Source organism: Mixophyes fleayi, chromosome 1, assembly GCF_038048845.1.
Source record: "Mixophyes fleayi isolate aMixFle1 chromosome 1, aMixFle1.hap1, whole genome shotgun sequence".
NCBI lineage: Eukaryota > Metazoa > Chordata > Amphibia > Anura > Limnodynastidae > Mixophyes > Mixophyes fleayi.
Window position 1 is genome coordinate 25,061,349 of NC_134402.1, and position 21,809 is coordinate 25,083,157.

At 41.5% G+C, this 21,809-nt stretch overlaps 1 protein-coding gene across 1 annotated transcript in view; it reads right to left on the reverse strand.

The window, feature by feature from the left end:
* LOC142109131 (cystine/glutamate transporter-like) overlaps positions 1-21,809 on the reverse strand; it is a 129,446-nt gene that overhangs the window by 55,378 nt on the left and 52,259 nt on the right. The window contains exons 4-6 of the mRNA XM_075193226.1: positions 19,599-19,724; positions 11,196-11,307; positions 4,500-4,544 (exon numbers count right to left, since the gene is read on the reverse strand). Coding sequence (XP_075049327.1) covers positions 4,500-4,544; positions 11,196-11,307; positions 19,599-19,724 — 283 coding nt within the window. The remainder of the gene's footprint in view (positions 1-4,499; positions 4,545-11,195; positions 11,308-19,598; positions 19,725-21,809) is intronic.

A 21,809-nucleotide genomic window follows, 5' to 3' on the forward strand; every position in this document is an offset into this window, starting at 1 on the left:
AATATCAACTGCCCGTTTTTTGGAATTTCTGTAAAGGAGAGCACAGAAAAATGGTGGTGCAGATGGAATGCATTTTTTTTCGGACAACGCAGTCCAGGGGGCGATAGGTGCAGGACTGTCATTCACCACTCACGGAGGTGCACTGAAATAATGTTATATAACTATCATTGCTAAATTACACATAATATATTCGGAAATGTTTTAAACCAGTAAAACCAAAAAATAATGGAAATGCTCTCATCTATTTCTACAGGTTTAGGCTTTTTAAACTAATGCTCAAGTAAAGTCAGGTAAAGCCTGCTCAGTCTAGCCGCTTTTTGGGCCACATGACATGCGATGTGGCCTCGTCAGCGCACAGGCGGCCGCATCACATGACACGCATCGCGTGTTAGGTGATGCGGCCGCCTGTGTGCCCCAGGGCTGAAATTTGCCAGCCCGCGCCTGGGTAAAGCAGACATAAGAGTCCCTCCCTTAGGAGAACAAATTAAATCAAACACTGAGTTTAGTAAAATAAATGACAGGAAATGAACAAAGTAGAACTAGAAAACATTAATATAATATAAATAAATATGTGCTGGTTTGGTTCACATTATATGGTCACAATTTCTAAACAATTGTTTTTGAATCTTCAGCAAAATTAGGGTTGAAGATTTTCTAATGTTGTCACATGCGAAGGGCTTTGACAAAAAGCAGAATCAGAACGTGCAGCATAGTTGCACTCTTTGGATTACTGACGTATCTCCTCGTAAGGTCAGCTTGTTCTTTCTATATTGAAATAAATGTATGGCCTTATTCATATAAAAAGCAGAATTGTGAATACATCATGAAAAAGGAGAGGGAGGTGTTCCATTGACTGCACAGGCCATGAATCTTCCAGAACTAATTGTGAATTTTCAGCATAGTATTCTGTATTGGCATTGAACCAGTAGATGTAGATTTTAAAGTGTTTTGCACTGCCAAACAATGGATATAGGAAATAAAGTGCCATTGTTCTGCCTCAAAATGCATTTGTAGTAAACCAATAACTCTTTATGTGTGTGTGTGTGTGTGTGTGTGTGTGTGTGTGTGTGTGTGTGTGTGTGTGTTACGTAACATCTTCTGGAATGCAACAACTTAAAAGCAATATTTACTAATCTCTTTCATCTAAAACTACATGCTGTATCATAGTATCAATTACAATTATCTTCAGTTAGTCCAAAATCAAAAAAATATAATTCGTAGTGCTGGATTTTCAAATAAAAGGATGTTTAGCCTGCTGAGGTGATTATTTGTATAACAAGAGATCACATATCATCAGACAAAAAAATGTCGTTAGCTGTGCATATTTTGAAATTTTTAAGCGTTTTTTTACTTTAATGTTAATATAGCATTTTGTCTTAAAAATGTTTTGGTGCAATAAATGTGAAGGATTCATTAAGACATCAGACTCATTCTGTGTCTAAATACTGTCCATGAAAGAAAGCATTAGAATCATCTGGCTCCTCCTGTTCCTTATTTCTGGATGGGAATGCCCTGGATAATATGTCTTCCATTGTGATGTCTTTGTCTGGTTTATATTACACTGATAATGCAAATGTTATCATAACATTATCCTTTGCAGGTGTGGTGGAATCGCAACCAGGAGTTTCTCAAGTATGTGTTCTAGTGTGTTTCAGCCCCTGTTCTACAATTGTAAATGTAATTAATGATGGAAATTCCCCCACACCACTTCTGTAGCCAACATTTATTTTTCAATGTTCGGAATTAATCTGTTTTGTGTCAGACTAGGTGTCTAGGCTATTGTCTTGCCTTAGTGAGTAGTCACTGCCATTAACCTTGTTTGTGGTGCTTCAAACTTAATCACAGCATCTTTTTTGATATCAAAGAAATTCAACAATGTTACTGTACGATTGGTTATGAGTTATCTGATGGGTTCACAACAGCTTTTGAGACTCAAAAAGAAGTCAAGTTCACAAAGAGCAGTGGCTGGTATTAATCCTTTCAAAACTGGTGTTAAATATTTGCATATACCTACCACAGCCTCTCACTGTTTTAGGTTTGTTGGCATGATCATGTCAATGACTACTTCTACTTTGTTGTATCTGAATTTATACTCTCATTTTTTATTATTAGAGAGGAATACATTCAGCCAAATTCAGAGATTTGCCACAAAGAATTTAATCTACAAAATAATTAACCAAACACATGCTGAATAATTCATGTCCACTGGCGAATCAGGTCAATCACGTGAATGAAACGCAAAGAAGCCAGTCAGCAAGTACACAAATGCCAAGACTGAATCTATGCTGAGTAAACATTAACAACATTAACAACGTTTTAGTTAAAATTAAAACTGGATTTTTTTAAAAAAAAGTATTATATGTCCCTGGTAACCCTTTATTTACATTAATCTCTTTAGTATAACCTGTGTCCATGTTCTTTATAAACACTTTATGCTTTATGATGCCTACCTATCAATGCAACTCTGAACACTTTAACATATGTTATAGACATTCTTCTTTCACACCTTAAAGGGCACCAATGTTGTCATTTGCTGCACATAACTTACCTGTCTTTAGATTGAGACATTTCAGAGTCGCTGCTTAAATTTTCTTTGAATCTCTTGTCTGTGAAATACACTTTAAAAGTGATCATACCCAAACAGGCAGGGGCTGCTAGCCTGGGTGGCAGAGAGACACCTGCCCTTTGGGCCAGTCCCATAGATAGTGGGCTACCTTGGGCTGGGTCACTGGACTACCAATATTTTTTTCCTTTTAAAACATGTCTAATAGGCTGCTGAGTCTCACCCACTGGGCACAAATTGTGAATAGTTACTAGCATTATGGATGCAATGAATTTGGCATGACATGGCATATGACAGTGCCTTTTTTTAAACTCGCTCAACCCTTTAACAGGTGCCTGAGCAAGGATTCAAACATTCTGTTGTTGAAGCACCTTGATATTTAGTCTGGTTATGGGTTGGGTACGTAATTACGAATGTGATGGTACAGACGACAACAACACCGACAAAAAAAGAGAAAAGTGGAAGTCGCTATGCAAAGTGACGTGAATAGAAACTGCCGTCTTTGCTAGGGTTCGGAATGCAACAGAAGCAGGTCGGTGACGTACATTGTCAATTTTATGCTAAGTCTTCATTTGGTTTTATAGTAATTTTTCAATTCGGAATTTTTTTGTCGGTGTTGTTGCTGTAGGTGGCATCAGTGTCATTATGATGACTACCACCACTGGTTATATGTATACTGATCTGCCTTGTTCTTCCTGTAAGTGGATTCTTACATATCTAGGGGTTTTGTGCTGGCTGCCCTGACCTCAGTCTTATATGCTGAATTGAACTCGAGTGACTAGTTCAGGCCTTGACCTATACTTGTCTACTCTTCTGTTAATCTACAGCTACCTGTTACAACTCTGCCTGTTATTTGTATCTAGCAGCAGTACCTTATACCACCAGAGGTGCTGCTGTTCTGTTCCTGAACTTTTCTACATGCCTGAAGGAGTTAATCACCTTGCATTATGCCTAATTAGAACTGCACCTGTTGCACTGCTTTAAGTACCTGCCTCAAGCTGTGCTCTGAGCAGTTCATCCTTGTATACCTGGCTGCTGCTTGTGTTCCCCCTGTTCCTGTTTGATTCTGCTGATATTTGATCTCCCGTTGTGACCTTGGCCTGTTTACCGTTTATGCTTGTCTGCTCGTGACCCCGAACTTTGCCTGGATACTGAATACTGCTGGACCTCTCGTTACCTTATACCTTGGCCTGATTACCGGACTATGCAAGTTTGCTTGTGACATTTACTTTGCCTGGACTCTGTTTGCTTCCTGGACTAAACTTTTGCATCCTGAAATTGGGTGACTCATCCTTATTATCCCTGCATTCAAATTATATTTATATTCTGTGGAACCAGTTATTTCTGTGTACCTTCCTGCCATACCTGTTCATTATACCTGTTTATGAAAACCTGCATGTTACTGGAACTGAATCCTTGCTTATATATTTTGCTGGAATAAAGACATTTGTATTATATTTCCGTGGCTGCTTGCTGAGTTTACTAGGAATCATAACACTACCCTGATGGCCTAGACTGGGGCCTGCAACTAATCACTCTCTTTCTTGGTTCCCTGTAGAAAACCTATTGTTCTCCTGGTAGCCAACTGAAATTGCTTGTAGCATATCTAATACAATCTTTTACCCTCTGCTGAACCAATGAAACTGCCTCTGTTGACTATGCAAAATGGAGGCAGCCATTTTGTGGGCTGAATCAATATTCATGAGAATGCAGCCTATAACTTTATTTGGAACCAGTGTCATTGCTGAGGAATAAAGTGATAGCATTGACCCTACCTAGCAAGCCATAGCATTCACTTGATGCACACTTACAGATTTGGTGTTTGTGCTTCTCCAGCACATCATAATGACTGATATTACATCTTAAACATTAACATAGTTAATAAATAAAAATAAAGAAAGATAAATATTTTTTTTTTTGTTTGTTCCTCACTCACTTTTCAGGATTTTCAACTTCTTCAGTAACAAAATTGAGGTAAAACCTAAAAAGAAAGAAATTGAGCTGTATTCAGATATTTAAGTCTGGGATATAGTTAAGGTTTGATTTTGTTAATCTTAACCATAAACGTGCATTTCAAAAACACGTAGTATGTCATTAAGCAGTACAGCCCATGAAAAAGACAGCATAAATTGTTATATATGTTTATCATGACATAATACAAGAATTTCCATTTTGGCTTCTGCCTATTTTTCACTGATTAAAAATAGTTTTTAATTTAGTAGCTCATGAAACCTTGATTAGTCAAATTGATTTAAGTGACAAAATCAAAAAACTATTGTTAATGGTCTTCTTAGATACAATCAAAATCTGATCAGTTTGAACTGGAATTAATTGATATGAGGAAAACTGTGTTAAACTCTACTGTCATGTGTGTGTGCAAAGATTACTAGGTCCAAAGTACAGGAACCAGCTGTTTGATAAATGGTGAGGAATTAGGGATATCCAGTCACACATGTGTGCTGCTTAGTTACTCAGGGACTTATGTAGACTTGGATGCAAGGTACGCTTACAACTAGAGATATTCACTGACCCTCGTGTTCTGGTTTTGGAATAACTTTGTGTTTTGGTTTTGGCAAAACCGCCCTTGTGTGTTTTAGTTTTGGTTTTTGATCCCTATTTTTTCAAAAATCCCTACTTTTTTCTTGCTAAAATCACATAATTTTGCTCTTTTTTTACCCTACATTATTATGAACCTCAATAACACTAATTTCAAGTGATTTGCAGTCACTTTTGACCACCTCACAGGTCACAATATGATTTTCATACACTTTCAAACAAAGACTGCAGCGATGCATGGTAAGTGACAGAGCAATGACAAACACACCACAGTTCGAAGCACATCTAGGAAACATTGCCTCACAGCAATGGCAGAAAAGAAAAGTGGTGCAAGATGGAGTTGTCCTTGGGCCCTCCTACCCACCCTTATGTAAGATATTGAAAGGACATGTACAGTTTAACAAAGAAAGCTCTCCATCGACAAAGCAGTGCCACTTTTGTGGCTGAAGTACTTGCTTTCTTTGGGCCCCCACAAAACAAGCTACCAATAGCTTAGCTGTCTTAAGCCTAACAGAGCTGTCAATGAACTTTACATTATTAAACTATGTCTGCTCGTGCTGCATCTTTAGTCTCCTTCTCCTTTGTGGATACCTCCCTCTCATCCTTGAAGAACTGCCAAACTTATGTAGACACAGGAATGGATATTACAACGGGAGTGGCATTAGATCTGCTTCAGACAGACTGACACGGAACATGTGGGCAGCATGGAATCTGTCATGTTGGAATGCGCTGCATTGAACAGAGACTTAAAGCAACATATAGATGCAGTTGAGAAGGCCATACTTAAGTTAAAACGTAACCCACCGGATGAGATCTCGGATTTAAGAGAGCTTGTACACGAGAGATAGACTGCGCTTCATAAAAAAAATACAGAGGAGTCCCTGAGGCAGGACGATAAATATGTCCAGTTTAAAGAACCGCTAAGAGACCTGAGAAAACAAATGGGTGTGTCACTGGCCCCTGCAGACTAAGCTTTGGAAGATGAAAACGAGGAGATCGCTGTCACCCTGAGCACATGGCCTGTACAGTGAAACTAAGAATGAATCCTGAAATCAGTTATGGTTCATTTGATTTCTCCACACGTTCCTTGGATAACTGTAGTAATTCCACAGCTAATTCATGGTGACGAGCGCTGACGCCGCCAGGAAGCGTGCTTTTATAAGACCAAGACCAATTCAGGGTGCCAGACAATGCACTTAAAAGAGCCATTGAAATTCACAGCAAAAAGCAAGTTCATCACTGAGCTTCAAATCAGCCCCAATTCCCAAAAAATTATAATATAGTTAGGTACCTTTGACGTGAAGTGCAGATTACAAACTCTTTGTGCAATACTGATGAATGAGCAGCAAAGTGGAAGGTTTGAGTAGCACATATACACGTCTATTTAAACATCCATGCTTCCATTACTTCTGCAAGCAACGTTGTTCTTTGTTAATAAACAGTTGTCTTTATACCATTCAAAAAAAATTAATATAATCCTCCACCATTCTTTGGATGTTGATAGTTGATAGGAGGATCAGGTGGAGTTACAGCAGATGTGTCATTAATTTTGATCAATTATTTTACAGTAGACAAGAACAGATGTCAAAATGTTTTGCTTAGTCATCTGCATCATCTCTGGATCTCTTGGGAAGCTAAGGTTATTCCTAGCAGCAGTTGACTGAGAAACTGAAGGAGGATACGACGTCCAGTCACGCAACACTTGAGCTATCATCTTGCTCACCAGAAGCTCCTTGAATCTCTTGAGACCTGGGTCACTTGGAAACAAAGAGAAGACATAGCTCTTAAACCTAGGATCAAACACAGACGCCAAAATGTAGTGATCCGATTTCAAGAATTTGAGAACTCTTGGATACTTGTGAAGCGAATAAAGTACTTGATCTAAAAGTCAGACATACTTGGCGTAACTGCTTTGTTTCATCTCCTTCTTCAGTTTCTCAAGCTGCTTTACCAAAAGTCTAATTAAGGGAATCACTTGGCTCAAGCTAGCAGTGTCTAGACTCACTTCACAGGTGAGTGCATCAAATGGCTTCAGGACCTTGCACAACACAAAAAGTATTTTCCACTGCGCTTGAGTAAAATACATCCCCCATCTTTCCTAATATCATGTGGTGTAAGTGTGGAAAGCTTTTCGCTGTTCCTCCATCCTCAAAAGCATATACAGGATGGAATTCCACCTTTTTACCAACTCTTGCTTCAGTTGGTGACAGGGCAAATTAAATTGCTCTTGTAGCTGCTGCAATCTCCTACATGCTGTTGCCGAATGCAGGAAATGTCCAGATATTTTACGGGCCACAGACAGCATCTCCTGCATGTCCCTGTCATTTTTTAAAAAGCTCTGCAGTACCAAGTTTATTGTGTGAGTGAACACTGAATGTGATGGAATTCACCCAGCTGTAATGCTTTCACAATATTGGTGGTGTTATTAGAATGACACATCCTGATGAGAGTCCAAGCAGGATAAGCCATGTTGCAATGACATCTCTTAGTTTTTGTAATAGATTGTCAGCTGTATGCCTCTTAGTGAAGTCGGTGATACACAGAGTAGCCTGCCTCTGAAAAATGTGACATAGTTGGGTACATGCTGCTGCTGTTCCTGGTGGTGATGACGAATCACACACCCAGTGGGCTGTCACAGTCATATAATATTTAGTTTGCCCAGTTTCGCTTGTCCACATATCTGTGGTTAAGTGTTCAGTGGATACAATGGCATTTTTGAGCCCAATGAGTACATTTTTGCGAATGTTTTGGTATAGTTGCGGAATACCTTTTCTTGAAAAATGGTGTCGTGATGGAAGTTTGCAACGGGGACACAAAACATCAATTATCTGTGAAAAACCAGCTGCGTTTATAGTGGATATTGGATGCAGATCTAACACTAGCATAGTCCCCATGGCGTCTGTGATCCGTTTTGCGACTGGGTGACTGCTGTCATACTTGCTTCATCTAGCAAAAGATTGTTTCACAGTTAATTGTTGTAAAGTACTAGTGCTCTTCTTCTTGGTCTGCTTATGGGAGGAAGATTCACCCCAGCAGCACAACAACAGCAGCAGTGGGACTAACGCTAAAGAATTCTTCAGAGGAATCATTTATAGTGCAGGAGTCATCGAGCCTTACAAAGCTGGATGCAGAGGCTAACTCCGATCCCTACTGAGGATATTGATGAGGACGGTGTTGTGGGTGTAGATTGCAGGCGTCGGGATGTAGGTGAGAGAAGGGTCCTAAGCTGATGATGGACTGCTTGTTGTTATTTTTTTACAATAACTTTCAGCTTTTCCCAACACCTTGCCATGAACTTGCGTCAAATGGACTAACATGGATGAGGTTCCAAGATGGTTAAGGTCCCTCCCTCAACTGACTGTCGCTTTACATACTGTCAGGCGCCGTCCCCGCACCTTCACTCGGTGCCGAGGACGGGCGCCGGTTTCCGATTCCCCATGGCAATGGCAACGGGACGAATGACGTATCTCCGCCTGGCGGCCGGCCGCATGTTTAGGGGTCCGCGTCCCGTTGCCTAGCAACGGGACACTATTCTGCTCACCTGACCCCCGCTCTCCAATAGGGGTCTGCCGCCTCCTATATCAGGAAGTCTCTTGCACCATTAGGGTGCCAGAGTATCGTGGAATGTTTCCCCTGCTCCAGCGTCTCCCAGAGTGTTACTCTTCTCGGATTGATCTTCTGGTTCCTGACCCGGCTTGTTTGACTCTCCCTTTGGATCTCCCTTGGGCTTTATCCTCTTCATTGACTTTGACCCCGGACCGTTTGACCTCGCTATTGTGTGCCTCCTCTGTACTACGCAGCCAGCCCGGTTTGACCTCGGATCGCCTCACCACGTTTCAGCCCGATTCCTATTTCTTCCTACCTTCAGTCAGTACAGCACCATTACCAGCATCACTTCATTGGTGGCTGACCCTGAGGTCCGCGGCCTGCGTACTCCTGCAGCACATTCCAAACTTCCTTGCGAGGGTCACTGGTGAAGACCAGGAGTGCATTTAGACTCCACGCCTCTGGGTTAGCTGTGCCAATACCAGTAAGTGACCTCCACATTGAACCGTGACAGTTGTGCCAATACCAGTAAGTGGCCTTAACACATACACTATAAAGGGCTAGACAACTGTTGCCAGGATTTGTGTAGAAATAATTCTACACATAAGAAGTGGCTTTTTTGGTCTTATGTCCAAGCATGACAAGGGCTTTCTTCTTGTCACGTGCCAGAACTGCTGCCACTGGTGCAGGACTTACAATGACACCCCAAACACTTTGTAGTGCAAATTCAGAAATATACAGTGCTGCTATATTATAATTTCAGCAATCAGCCAATTCAGCTTTTTTAGAAGGGGGGATATGACACCCCAAACACTTTGTAGTGCAAATTCAGAAATATACAGTGCTGCTATATTACAATTTCAGCACTCAGTAAATACAGCTTTTTTAGAAGGGGGGATATGACAGCCCAAACACTTTGTAGTGCAAATTCTGAAAAATGCCTGCTCTATACTGCGCTATTCCTGCTCTATTCTGTGACCTAACCCTTCTCTGCTAGATCGCATTGGAGGCGGGTATTTGTTCATTCTGAAACTCCAAGATCCGACGACGTCACAATGACGTTTTGCCTAGTTTTGGAAACTGAATAGGTGCGAGCGTACCGAGACGACTGGCTCGGTACTTGGATCCCCGAAGTTCGGGTGGGTTCAGTTTCAAGGAAACCCGGGCCCGCCCATCTCTACTTAGAATAGTAAGGAAAATGCATACAAGCATCATCAGTGAGGACCTTTCACCAGGTGAAAGAAGACACAACAGACACACATCATAGAGGTGCGATAACACACCCTTACTGCACTATGCCTATGCCTGCCTGCCCAATACCTCATCTTCCCACCGCTCTAAGCATAGAGAGGCCCAAGGAGAAGACATGTCTCAGTCTGAGAGAGTTTTTCTCTATTGTCTCTAGTATTACCATACCTATTGGACTTTTTACTTGTGTTGCAATAATATTTTTTCTGAAAGCCACTTGTTAAATTTTTTTGCACTTGCTGTGCAGCTTACAGTGATCCCTAAAGACACTAGTAAAACCACAAGTTATAAGGCTCACCAAAAAAATTTACATTTGATATGTGTTTTACTAACGTTAAAAATGTAAGGAAAATGTCAGTGGGTCTGATGTCTTACACTGATTAAAAAGTTTAGGACTCATTCACATATGCTTACTCCTCCCTGCCTGTAACTCTATGAATGGATTCTTGGCATCATTAGCAGTGCATGGTCCTAAGCACAGGGAGCCTGATTCATCAAGGAATGTAAAACAAGCATATTGTGCATTTTTGTTTGCTTTTTGTGCGTTTTAAAAAAAGCATATATCTCGGGTGTACGTGCCTCCGTATTCATCAAGGAGCGGATCTGAAGATACGTCCATTGAGGAATACAGGTCTAGTTGTGCTCTAACAGACAATACACTACAGGATATGTCTAATACACATGTGGAATATAAAGTCCCAAAGGTAAGTGTGTTAGAAGATAAATTGGACGTTGCTGCGTTCTGTGGTATATGGCTAGTTTCTGGGCATGCGCAGATTGATTTTAAGCAAAATATATCACGTATCAGCATTCACGTGCCTTAATGAATCAGGCCCAGGGTGTCAGTCTCATGTAAGTCCATACAAGTAATATTTCTAATTACAACATATAAATATGAATCTCCGTGATGGTCAGAGCTGTATTTACCATGCTTAAAGCAATATTGTTCAGGGGGCAGAAAGTTATTGATTTTATGTTACTTAGTTTTTTACTTTTAATTATTTGGGTATTTTTGTTTGCTCTTTGGGATTTACCAGCCATCTTTTTCAATCAATATATGGAGGAAGAAATAAGTGGGTGACCGCATGAGCGTGCACTCACTGAATTAGTTTGAATACAGTGCTTTGAGTAAACTAAGCTCTAAATAAGGCCCTAATTATAGTCTCTGCATATATATGGAAGATCCACTTAGCTGGGGTTATCTCCAAGCAATGGGATTTTTAAAGGAGCCTTTAAGACAAGGAAATTAAAAGGTTTACTTTTCACATGAAAATAATTTTACAGATCTACTTTCCAGCCGGCATATGCATACATTCCAGAATAAAAGGCAAGGGGTAACCCCATAATGCCTACATCTTTCCCAACAAAAGCATTTTTGAAATTCTGTGTCTCACCTGTAACAAACAAGTATTTATTGACATGCAATAATATAGTTGGTGATCCAATGCGGTTAACATGGAAATTACTTTATCCATAAAGAATGATATGGAACAGTTCTAAACATATAACTGTCAAATATAATGTAGAGAGATGTCCATCTTCTGTTTGATTTTCTCCAAATATTCTTATTTATACCCAAATAATATATCAGTACAGATAAATGTATTTTTAAGGGACATTAATGCAAATATGGAAAACACAAGCATAATTATAAGCCATGTTTGATCAACTTATCAAACATATTTGTTGTTTACAGGAATGCCTTGATGGACCTGACAAGTTCTGTATCAGCTACTCCATTAATACATATAAGTTTATGAGCAGTCGTGTTTTCAATCTCTACCTGCAAAACTGTGCAAGACAAGTAAAGCATAAACATAAAAGCAGTTGAAGAATAACATAATAAAAACACATAAATGCTCTAAGATATGTGAAGGTGAATATGGACTTAACATTATTTTTTTAATAAAGAAATGTATTCCTTTCTGGAACTTGGTTGTGTCAATGTAAATAAACACATTGATGTGCATCTGGACATAAGGTTAGTGAAGATAATTATACATAAAATTAAATCAACTATTTGAATGCAGTTTTAGAAAAAGGAATTGGACGTTTTTGGTGACAACAAACCTGTTGCCTCAAATTGTAGAAGTTAATTTATTCTGTGTAAAATAGGTATTATTTAGCCTTTATATACACCGATCAGTCACAACATTTAAATCACTTGCCTAATATTGTGTAGGACCCCTTGTTCCACAAAAAACTCTGACATGTCGAGACATGGTGTCCAGGGCCTGATTAAGGGTTCTGGCCGCCCTAGGCTAATACGGCCGCAGCGCCCCCCCCCCCCCTCCTCCGAATATATAGGTGTATAGGAACACTCCTGAATATGAATGTTCAGGTGTATTCTCCAGCATTCAAATTTAGACAGATTGTGCCATTGTCTCTTACCTGTCCTTGCTCTTCTCTCTTGCAACTTTGTTATCCTCTCGCTGGCTTCTGGAAAGTTGGCGTCCTTTTTTGAAAATGCAAAAATGTATTATAATGCAAACCCTGAATGATTAGGCCCTTTAGTTAAAACACTCCATTATGGCCAGCTAAAAGTACCCCATTGGACAGGCATATATAAGCAATATCTGAATATTTGTTGTCAATCAAATACAAACCTCTACCAGCCCCATCTCACTAATATTTAGTATTCTAGTGATTGCTGAGACCACCCATGTGACCACCACACAATCATGAGATTCTGCCCCCCAAAGCTGCTCTATTTTTTAAATACCCCCTGCAGCCATTTTCCTTAACCACAACCCCCCCACAGCCATTTTCCTTAACCCCTGCTGCAGCCATTTTCTTTACCTCCCACCCTGCATCCATCCCCCTTGCAGCTATTTTCCTTACCTCCACTCTGCTAGCTAGCTACCCCCCCCGTCACATCAAAACTCCCCCAGTCACATATATCAGCCCCCCTCCTCTGCCCTCCTTCATACATATCAACCTCTCTACCTCCCTATAGATTTTCATGGCAGCCCCCCCCTCCCACCCTATAGATTTGTATGACAGTCCCCCTCTCCCTCCCTATACATATGCATGACAGTTCCCCCTCTCCCTCCCTATAGATATGCAGGGTAGTCCCCCCCTCCCTATAGATATGCAGGGTAGTTCCCCCCCTCTCTATAGATATGCAGTGTAGTCCCCCCCCCTCCCTATAGATAGATATGCAGGGTAGTTCCCCCCTCCCTATAGATATGCAGGGTAGTTTCCCCCCCCTTCCTATGGATATGCAGGGCAGTTCCCCCTCCCTATAGATATGCAGGGCAGTTCCCCCCCTCCCTATAGATATGCAGGGCAGTTCCCCCCCTCCCTATAGATATGCAGGGCAGTTCCCCCCCTCCGTATAGATATGCAGGGCAGTTCCCCCCCTCTTTATAGATATGCAGGGCAGTTCCCCCCCCTCCCTATAGATATGCAGGGCAGTTCCCCCCCTCCCTATATATATGCAGGGCAGTTCCCCCCCCTCCCTATAGATATGCAGGGCAGTTCCCCCCCCTCCCTATAGATATGCATGGCAGTTCCCCCCCCCTCCCTATAGATATGCAGGGCAGTTCCCCCCCTCCATATAGATATGCAGGGCAGTTCCCCCCCTCCCTATAGATATGCAGGGCAGTTCCCCCCCTCCCTATAGATATGCAGGGCAGTTCCCCCCCTCCCTATAGATATGCAGGGCAGCTCCCCCCCTCCCTATAGATATGCAGGGCAGTTCCCCCACTCCCTATAGATATGCAGGGCAGTTCCCCCCTTCACTTACCTGTAGTTGTGCCAGCGTCGCTCCTCTCCTCAGATCAGCAGATAGGAAGTGAAGACGTCCTGCTTCCTGCCTGCTGCACAGCAACAGGCAGCCTGGCGATTGGCTGTGTGTTGCTAACCACTGACCACCAATGTTTTTGATCGTCGAGCCCACCACACCCCCGCAGCGACCCCCCCCCCGCGGTGACCCCCAGCGGCGACCCCCCCCCCCCTCCCCCACACCAAAAAAAAAATGAATGAAGAAAAAAAAAAAAAAAAAATACCCACAGTGCCGCGCCCCCCGGGACCCAGCGCCCCAGGCTGCAGCCTGGTCAGCCTAGTGGTTGATCAGGCCCTGATGGTGTCCATAAGGCCTCTGAAGGTGTCCTCTGGTATCTGGCACCAGGACGTTAGCAGTAGAACCAGTCATGTAAGTTACAAGGTGGTGCCCTCCTTGGCTCTGGGAAATTTGAAGGCCAAGAAACCTTGAACTCTTTGCTATGTTCCTCATACCATTCCTAAACAATGTTTGCAGTGTGGCAGTGTGTATTATCCTGCTGAAAGAGGCCATTGCCAACAAGGTCCAGATCTGGCACTCACATGCTAATTGTAGCAGCTTTCGGCAGTTTACAGTGGTCAGCATGGGCACTGACCAGTCTGCAGCTATGCAGCCCCATACACAACAAGCTGCAGTGCACTGTGTGTTCTTTTCTATCATATCACATAAAGTACAGAAAACAGGCTTTTTCTAGAATGGTTCACTGACAGCCTATAATGGATGATTACTTCATTTACAATTGGTACCCTGGAGCGAACACTAATTCCAGGCGGAAAACTCTGTTCTCTATACTTTTTACGATATGCTTAGTAGATTATGGTTGCACCTTTCCATACGAGCTGTAGAAGAATTAACTAATATTTATTCTAAATAATTGAAGAGAGAACAGCCTGAATTATATGTTCTTGTGCTGTAGTTATCTTAAACCTTTCAATCATAGCCAGGATTAATTTTTCAGCAATTTATAAGCAATGCTACAGTAGATCTTGTGTGGGATAGGACCAAACGGGCTAGCCTTTGCTCCCCACATGCATCAATAAACCTTGGGCTCCCATGACCCTGTCGTCAGTTCATCAGTTGTCCATGTTTGGACCACTTTTGGTAGGTACTAACCACTGTATACAGGGAACGCCCCATAAGACGTGTCATTTTGGAGATGCTCTGACCCAGTCATCTAGACATCACAATTTGTCCCTTGTTAAAGTTGCTCAAATGCTTATGCTCACCCAATATGTCGCACACCTTGGCAGGTGCCATTGTAATGAGATAATCAATGCTATTCACTACACTTGTCACTTCACTGATCAGTATATAATGTATTATAAAAATTCTGGGTGCTGGTCATTAAAATGAATTAGGGATTGTGAAAGAGCATGATGAATGGAAATAAAACAGTGGGGAGTAGAGAGAATCCTAGGGAAAATATAAAGAACATGTGAATAGAAACAACTATTGGGTAATATAATTGCTGCATTGAAGTACTGTACATTAAATGTAAGGGTTATCTTCGGGAACTTTCTAGACAATGTGCATTAGAAATTATACATGTTATAATATTACGCGAATACATATCTTGACTTTGACGAAACCAACGTACATGTACTAATTGGACAGTAGTTATTACATGTACTTTGTTTTTGCAAAATATTAGAAGAACTTTATTATAGCTTTACGGCTTCAAGAAATTATGTCTGTTGAGTTTGTCTTGCTTATGTACAATTTGTCTAATCAACACACATCATTTTTTGAAGGCATAAAGCTATAATAAAGTTCTTCTAATATTTTTAACAGTCCATGTTAGTTTCCTCCCTCTGCCGGTGGTAATCACTTTTCCGAAGCTGTAAAACCCGATAGTACTTATCCCGGCAGGATGAAACCGAAGACCTCATCGCCGACTCACTGAAATTACTGACACATTCAAACGCAGACTTTCCTGAATTGCGGCACCTGAAGAACCCGGCAGCGAGAGATGAGGTGACCTTGGAGAGACTGAATGTGATCCGAGTTCTTAAGGTAGTAATTTAAGGAGGCGTCGCCTGTACAAGGTTCATTACTAAAGCATGTACTTTGTACAGACGGAAAATAGTACCCAACCCCCCTCAGCTACCTACTAAACGTAGGTTTCGTTTTTCTTCAAGTACCATTTTTATGTTGAATTTTTTGTTTTTCAACTTCAAGGCTCATGTTACATTGTCTAACCATTTGTGTGGATTAATCTCTGCTGTACAAAATGTTTTTTAATGTTTTAGCACTGATTTTGTTGGAGGTACCAATAAATATAAGCATAATTTTATCAATAATTTACATTTTTATTCCTCTGAGTGTTTGTGCAGGTAAGGCCCCAGGACACTGCTTTGCCCCGGGGGCCTATAATGCTGTTAAGATGGCCCTGCACCCAACTCCTCGTTTCAGCCTGTGAAAACTTCACTGTCACACATTGAGCTCTTAGCCCCACTTACCTGGTGTGGCGATGTCACCTTACAACCTCCGTGCCCTTGCAGGTCATCTATGGCACTCCTGAGTCCTGCGTCATTATTTGTAAACAAACAATCCCTGCTGTTCGGCTTCATGGGTGTGGCTTTCTTGGATTGCATCATGTGATCCATTCTGACAAACCAGTCTTCTGCAACTACAGTCACATGTTTCAGCCAGCCTATCAGTGATTTAAGTAAAGTATTCTGCCCTACTTAAACCAGGAACTGCTGGCTGCACATTGCCAGAACAATGCTCATCCTTTAGGTGAAGGTCTCTGGGCTCTGTTCCTGTTCGCAGTATCTTCTACAAGCATTTCCAAGTGCTCTGTTACTGACTACTGTATCTCCTAATAGCAGTACCAAGTGGCCAATAGCAGTGCTATAAACTAGCCCTTGCAGTTGCTTAATAATCTGCAAGCAAAAATTTTAAGCAAAATTTATAGTTCAGACCCAGTGAAAAAAAATAATGGGGGGTGGCTATGGATCGCTCAAGCTTTTATGTGCTAGGAAACTCTATATATACAATGACCAACAGTACATCATTGTGCATTAAAATATGCAAATGTATATTCAATATTTAGCCAAGTAGCATTTAATTTGTTACTTAGCCACATGAGTTGATGGTCTGCTGGAATTCCTTTTTGAATTGTATTCATACACAGCTGTTTAGGCTAAAAAAATTACATTTATGTCCATTGATTTCAAGCCTTCATCCAGAAAGACCTCTAGCGTTAGGCATTGGGTCTTCAGTGTAAATGAGGCATCAGAGGGGGTGAGGCGCTATCAGCACAGCAGTGTGACCTATCAACTGTCACACTACTTCTCCCTGCGCGGATAGTAGATTAGGACCACGTGAAGAGGATTTGGACGAGTGAAGTCACAGTAAGTTCCAACTTTTTTTTTTTCTTGGGGGAGGTGGTGTTTATGGAAACCCAATGCTCTAATGTGAAGTCACCTGGTCTTCCTTCAAGCTGGTGTTGTCGATTTCAGAACAGGGTGAAGCACTACACATCACATTGCTAGCTGGCGATTAGTTAGTAATAAATCGCTCTCACAAATGATCTATTGATACAGACATAAATGCCTCTACAAGCATATCCAACATGCCCCCCCTACAACTGGATGGGCAATAAGTAAGATTTATAAGATGTTTAAAGAGCATACCCCTAGTACTTCTATGTCCCTCTCCTCAATGTTGCCCTGTCTAGTTTTCATTACTCTGCTCTTTCTCCTTGGTCAGCAGCCATCCAATCAGTTTTACTGACACACTTTGCTAAATGTTAATTTAAGCATCTTTATTATTATCGTTATTATCGTTTACTTGTAAGGCGCCACATGGTTTCCGCAGCGCCGCACACAGTACAAACAGTAGACTATACAGGGTAAAACAGTACAGAACATTAAACATAAAATACCAATACTTCAGAAACTCCGGGCAGGCAAATACAGTAGAGACGGAGCGGAAGAACAGGTATGGAGACATGAGGGAAGAGGGCCCTGCTCATACAAGCTTACATCCTAAGGGGGGGTGAACAAAATCAGGCACAGAAGGGAGCCAGTGAAGCAAAGGGGAGAGAGAAAAGGGGGCCAGGGGGAAACAGAAGAGATGAGAGGTTAAGAGGATGGTTGGTAGGCCTTAAGGAACAGGTGAGTTTTAAGTGCCCGTTTGAACGAGCACAGTTTGGGTGAGAGACGGATGGAGCGAGGGAGGTTGTTCCAATGAAGGAGGGCAGCGCGGGAGAAGTCTTGGGTTATAGAGTGGGAAGAGGTGATCAGAGTGGAGGAGAGGCGGCGATCATTGGCTGAGCGCAGGGAGCGGGCAGGAGTGTGAATGGAGAGGAGGTTAGAGATATAAGGGGCAGTAGACTGGGAGAGAGTCTTGTAAGTGGTGGTAAGGAGTTTGAAAAGGATTCTATAGGGGAAGGGGAGCCAGTGTAAGGCAAGACAGAGAGGGGGGGCAGAGGAGGAGCGGCGTGAGAGGAAGATGAGTCTCGCAGCCGCATTGAGTATAGAGCGGAGGGGGGCGAGGTGGAAGCAGGGAAGGCCAGTAAGGAGGAGGTTGCAGTAGTCGAGGTGGAAGATGATGAGAGCGTGGATGATAGTTTTGGTGGCATCTTGAGAGAGGAAGGGACGGATGCGGACAATATTACGGAGTTGGAAGCGACAGGCTTGGGCGAGGGATTGGATGTGGGGGGGCAAAAGAGAGAGAGGAGTCAAGAGTGACTCCCAGGCAGTGGAGTTGGGTGACAGAGGAGATAGTGGAGTTGTTAACAACGATGGAGAGGTCATGGTTGGAAGGGAATCTGGGTGGGGGAAAGACAATGAGTTCAGTTTTGGAGATGTTAATTTTAAGAAAGCGTGAGGACATCCAGGAGGAGATGGCTGAGAGGCAGTCAGTTACACGAGAGAGGAGGAGGGAGGAGGAAAGATTAGGAGAAGAGATGTAGAGTTGAATATCATCAGCATATAGGTGATACTGAAGACCAAACGAGGAGATGAGAGCCCCAAGGGAGGAAGTATAGAGCAAAAAGAGTAAAGGGCCAAGAACAGAGCCCTGAGGGACTCCTACAGGGAGAGGGGAAGGGGTGGAGGAAGAACCAGACGTGGATACAGAGAAGGAGCGGTTAACAAGATATGAGGTGAACCAGGCATGGACAGAACCAGAGAGGCCAAGAGAGAAAGAGGCCGAGATCTTAAGAATAAAGTGAGGGTAAGAATTGAGGCAGTGTGCTTATGTTATGTATTCTTTCCCTTTTAGCTACCTGTGTTATCATATCATATTGTACAGTCTGTGTTCCTGCTCTTGGTGTATAATAAGCTTTTCGTGCATCTGAGCATGCACACAAACCTCTAATTTCAAAATTAGTGCATTGTTCGATTGCAAAGAAGTAAAAAAAGCATGTAATATATGCCAAGAATGCAATTTGTGTTAAACTTAACATAAGATCCAGTGTTATGTCGCTGCAAACTCCTTTTCTGCCCGCTACATGAGACATTTTTCAAAGATATTAATCCAGAAAACTATTTTGGTGTTATAATTAAGACACTCACACATTTCTTGTCCAAGATTACACATAGGGGTATATTTACTAAACTGTGGATTTGAAAAAGTGGAGATGTTGCCTATAGAAACCAATCAGATTCCAGTTAACATTTTGCAGAATGTACTAAATAAATGACAGCTAGAATCTGAATGGTTGCTATAGGTAACATCTCCATTTTTTCAAACCCGCAGTTTAGTAAATGTACCCCATAGTATATAAAGATGGAATTGTGTTTTAAGTAATATATGGGGAATTGAGATGTTGATCTACTTCTTTTCTTCTAGCAAATATATAGATATTTCAATTAGAGTATATACACAGTACATGGCAGTTTTTGAGTCGATTATACATTCCAAAACTGTTACAATAATGTTAGCTCTTACCTTTAATTAACTGCATAACTCCAGGAACTATAATCATCAGGAGTGCTATAATTTTACAAAAGGTCAAGAAGATCTGTATTCGAGTACTGCAGCTAACGCTCATACTGTTCAGGACCACTATAACGGCTGGAGGTTGGAGAAAAGAGAAAGACACAGAGAAACGAATGAGAAACCTTTGTGTAATTTATTTTTGCAGTAGCCATAATTTGTGCATCACAACTTAATTTTATTTGTCAAAAATATTACTATTCTATGCTAAATATACTTTTAATGCATTTTAGCAAATTACTTCAGGAAATTTACATAATAGACAGACAGAATATTTTATGTAACCTATGGTAACAGAAGTACAGTATTATCTGTAATATTTTAATTGGTACATATATTTAACACTGTTATTAATTAGAATAATTTGCAATAAATTGATAAAATGTGAGATTATGAGTGGGCTGGGAAATATGACTCATTATGAAATATCGACACAAGACCTGTCTTTGTCTAATGAGCAGAGGAACATTGAGTTTAAAGCTGCAAAATATGAAATAATTAGTAACTGGTTTGAAATATACACACACACAAACACCTTACATTACACTGGGATGACTGTGAAGATTTACATACTACATCCTTCAACAAGGTGGAGGCCAATTTATTAATTCTATTGTATCATGGGAACCTGGGAAGAGCCAATCCCAAACCTCTCATTTTATATGCTAGGGAGACACGTTGCATTATATTGCAAGGTGGGCCTATATACCTTGTCGTTTCATTACAACCAGGCCCATTTTGTAGATTAATCCAACATCTGTTTACTTCAATTTTGCAACCAGCTCAGCAAGATTAGAGCAAACTGTGTCTCGTTGGTGTATAACAGATACTAAGGATATTTATTATTATTTATTAGGGTCAATATTATGCAGCACTGTACAGAGAAATTGTAATGAATCACATCACTCCCTGCCCCACTGGAACTTATAGAAGGTCAAATTAAACCCATGAAACCAGAGCTGTGAGGCGGCAATTCTAACCACTGTGTCATCATACTGTCCATATTATAAGATTGTACATTTTGATATCAGGGGCCTGGTTCATTAAGGAACGTAAATGCTAAATTTTGCGCCAAATTGCGCTGTGCATGCCAAGTAAGGAACCATATGCCAGAGAACGCAGCAACATCTAATTCATTTTCGAGCGCAATAGACCATTAGTACAGCCTACGATTTCAGGGGCTTAATATAATGGTTACTGGGTGTATGCATCTAGTCAATGTACAGTAAGGGCTTGTTAAGCTCAAGCGCAGGCAGCAGTGTCCGAATCCAGCTTTGGGCATCTCAAATGTCCCTGCTTTTCTGCCCTATCTCTTGCTCCAGCTACAGGTCTGGTGTAAAAACACACAGTATTTAACTTGTGTGCAAAACAGAAAACTCATTTGCACCCCTTGCATTGTAACATGGTTATGTCCAGGAGACTGAAATAAGAAACTTGTTAATTTAAGATCCTTAATGAATCAGACCCTATATTATTAACAAATGATATCAAGTTAATGTTTGTTTGTTTGTTTGTTTTTTTACTGAGCGCTCTTTTGTGACTTTATATCCCACATATGTAGTGGGCGTATCCTGCAGTGTATAGAGCAGAGCGGAACTAGAACCACATTCATCAACAGATGTATCTCCTATTTTTAACAATAAATCAGGCCCTACATTTTTTATCTTGAGCTGATAGGAAAGTTATTTGTAATATTCATATCTCTGTGCCCCCATCAGCTTTGCACTCTGAGCAGTTTCCCCTCTCACACAGCCCTAGATATGGCCCTGACCACCACCACCACCCCCCCCACACACAGACGCACAAAAGTATGCACACTAAAACAGATTTGAAATTTAGTAAATATGTACATGGATTAAGACATATGGCAAGATCCGACGCATGGTGTACTGATCAGACTGTAGTGTCTAACCCATACTTGCCAACTTCAGAGATTTCCCCTCCAGGAGGGAAGATCTCTCGCTGGCAATTCCAGGGAGTGTGGTCAAGTGGATAGCGTTACCTAGTCCTGCCCCATTATCGCCAATCAACATTGTAGCCTATTCCAGAAGGGGAAGGCACAATGACATGAGAATTGCGCCGCTAAGCCCCACACCCCGCCGCTGAACTACCGGATTGGCAAGGATCCGGGAGTTTGCCCTAATGCCCTGGGAGTCCAGGAGG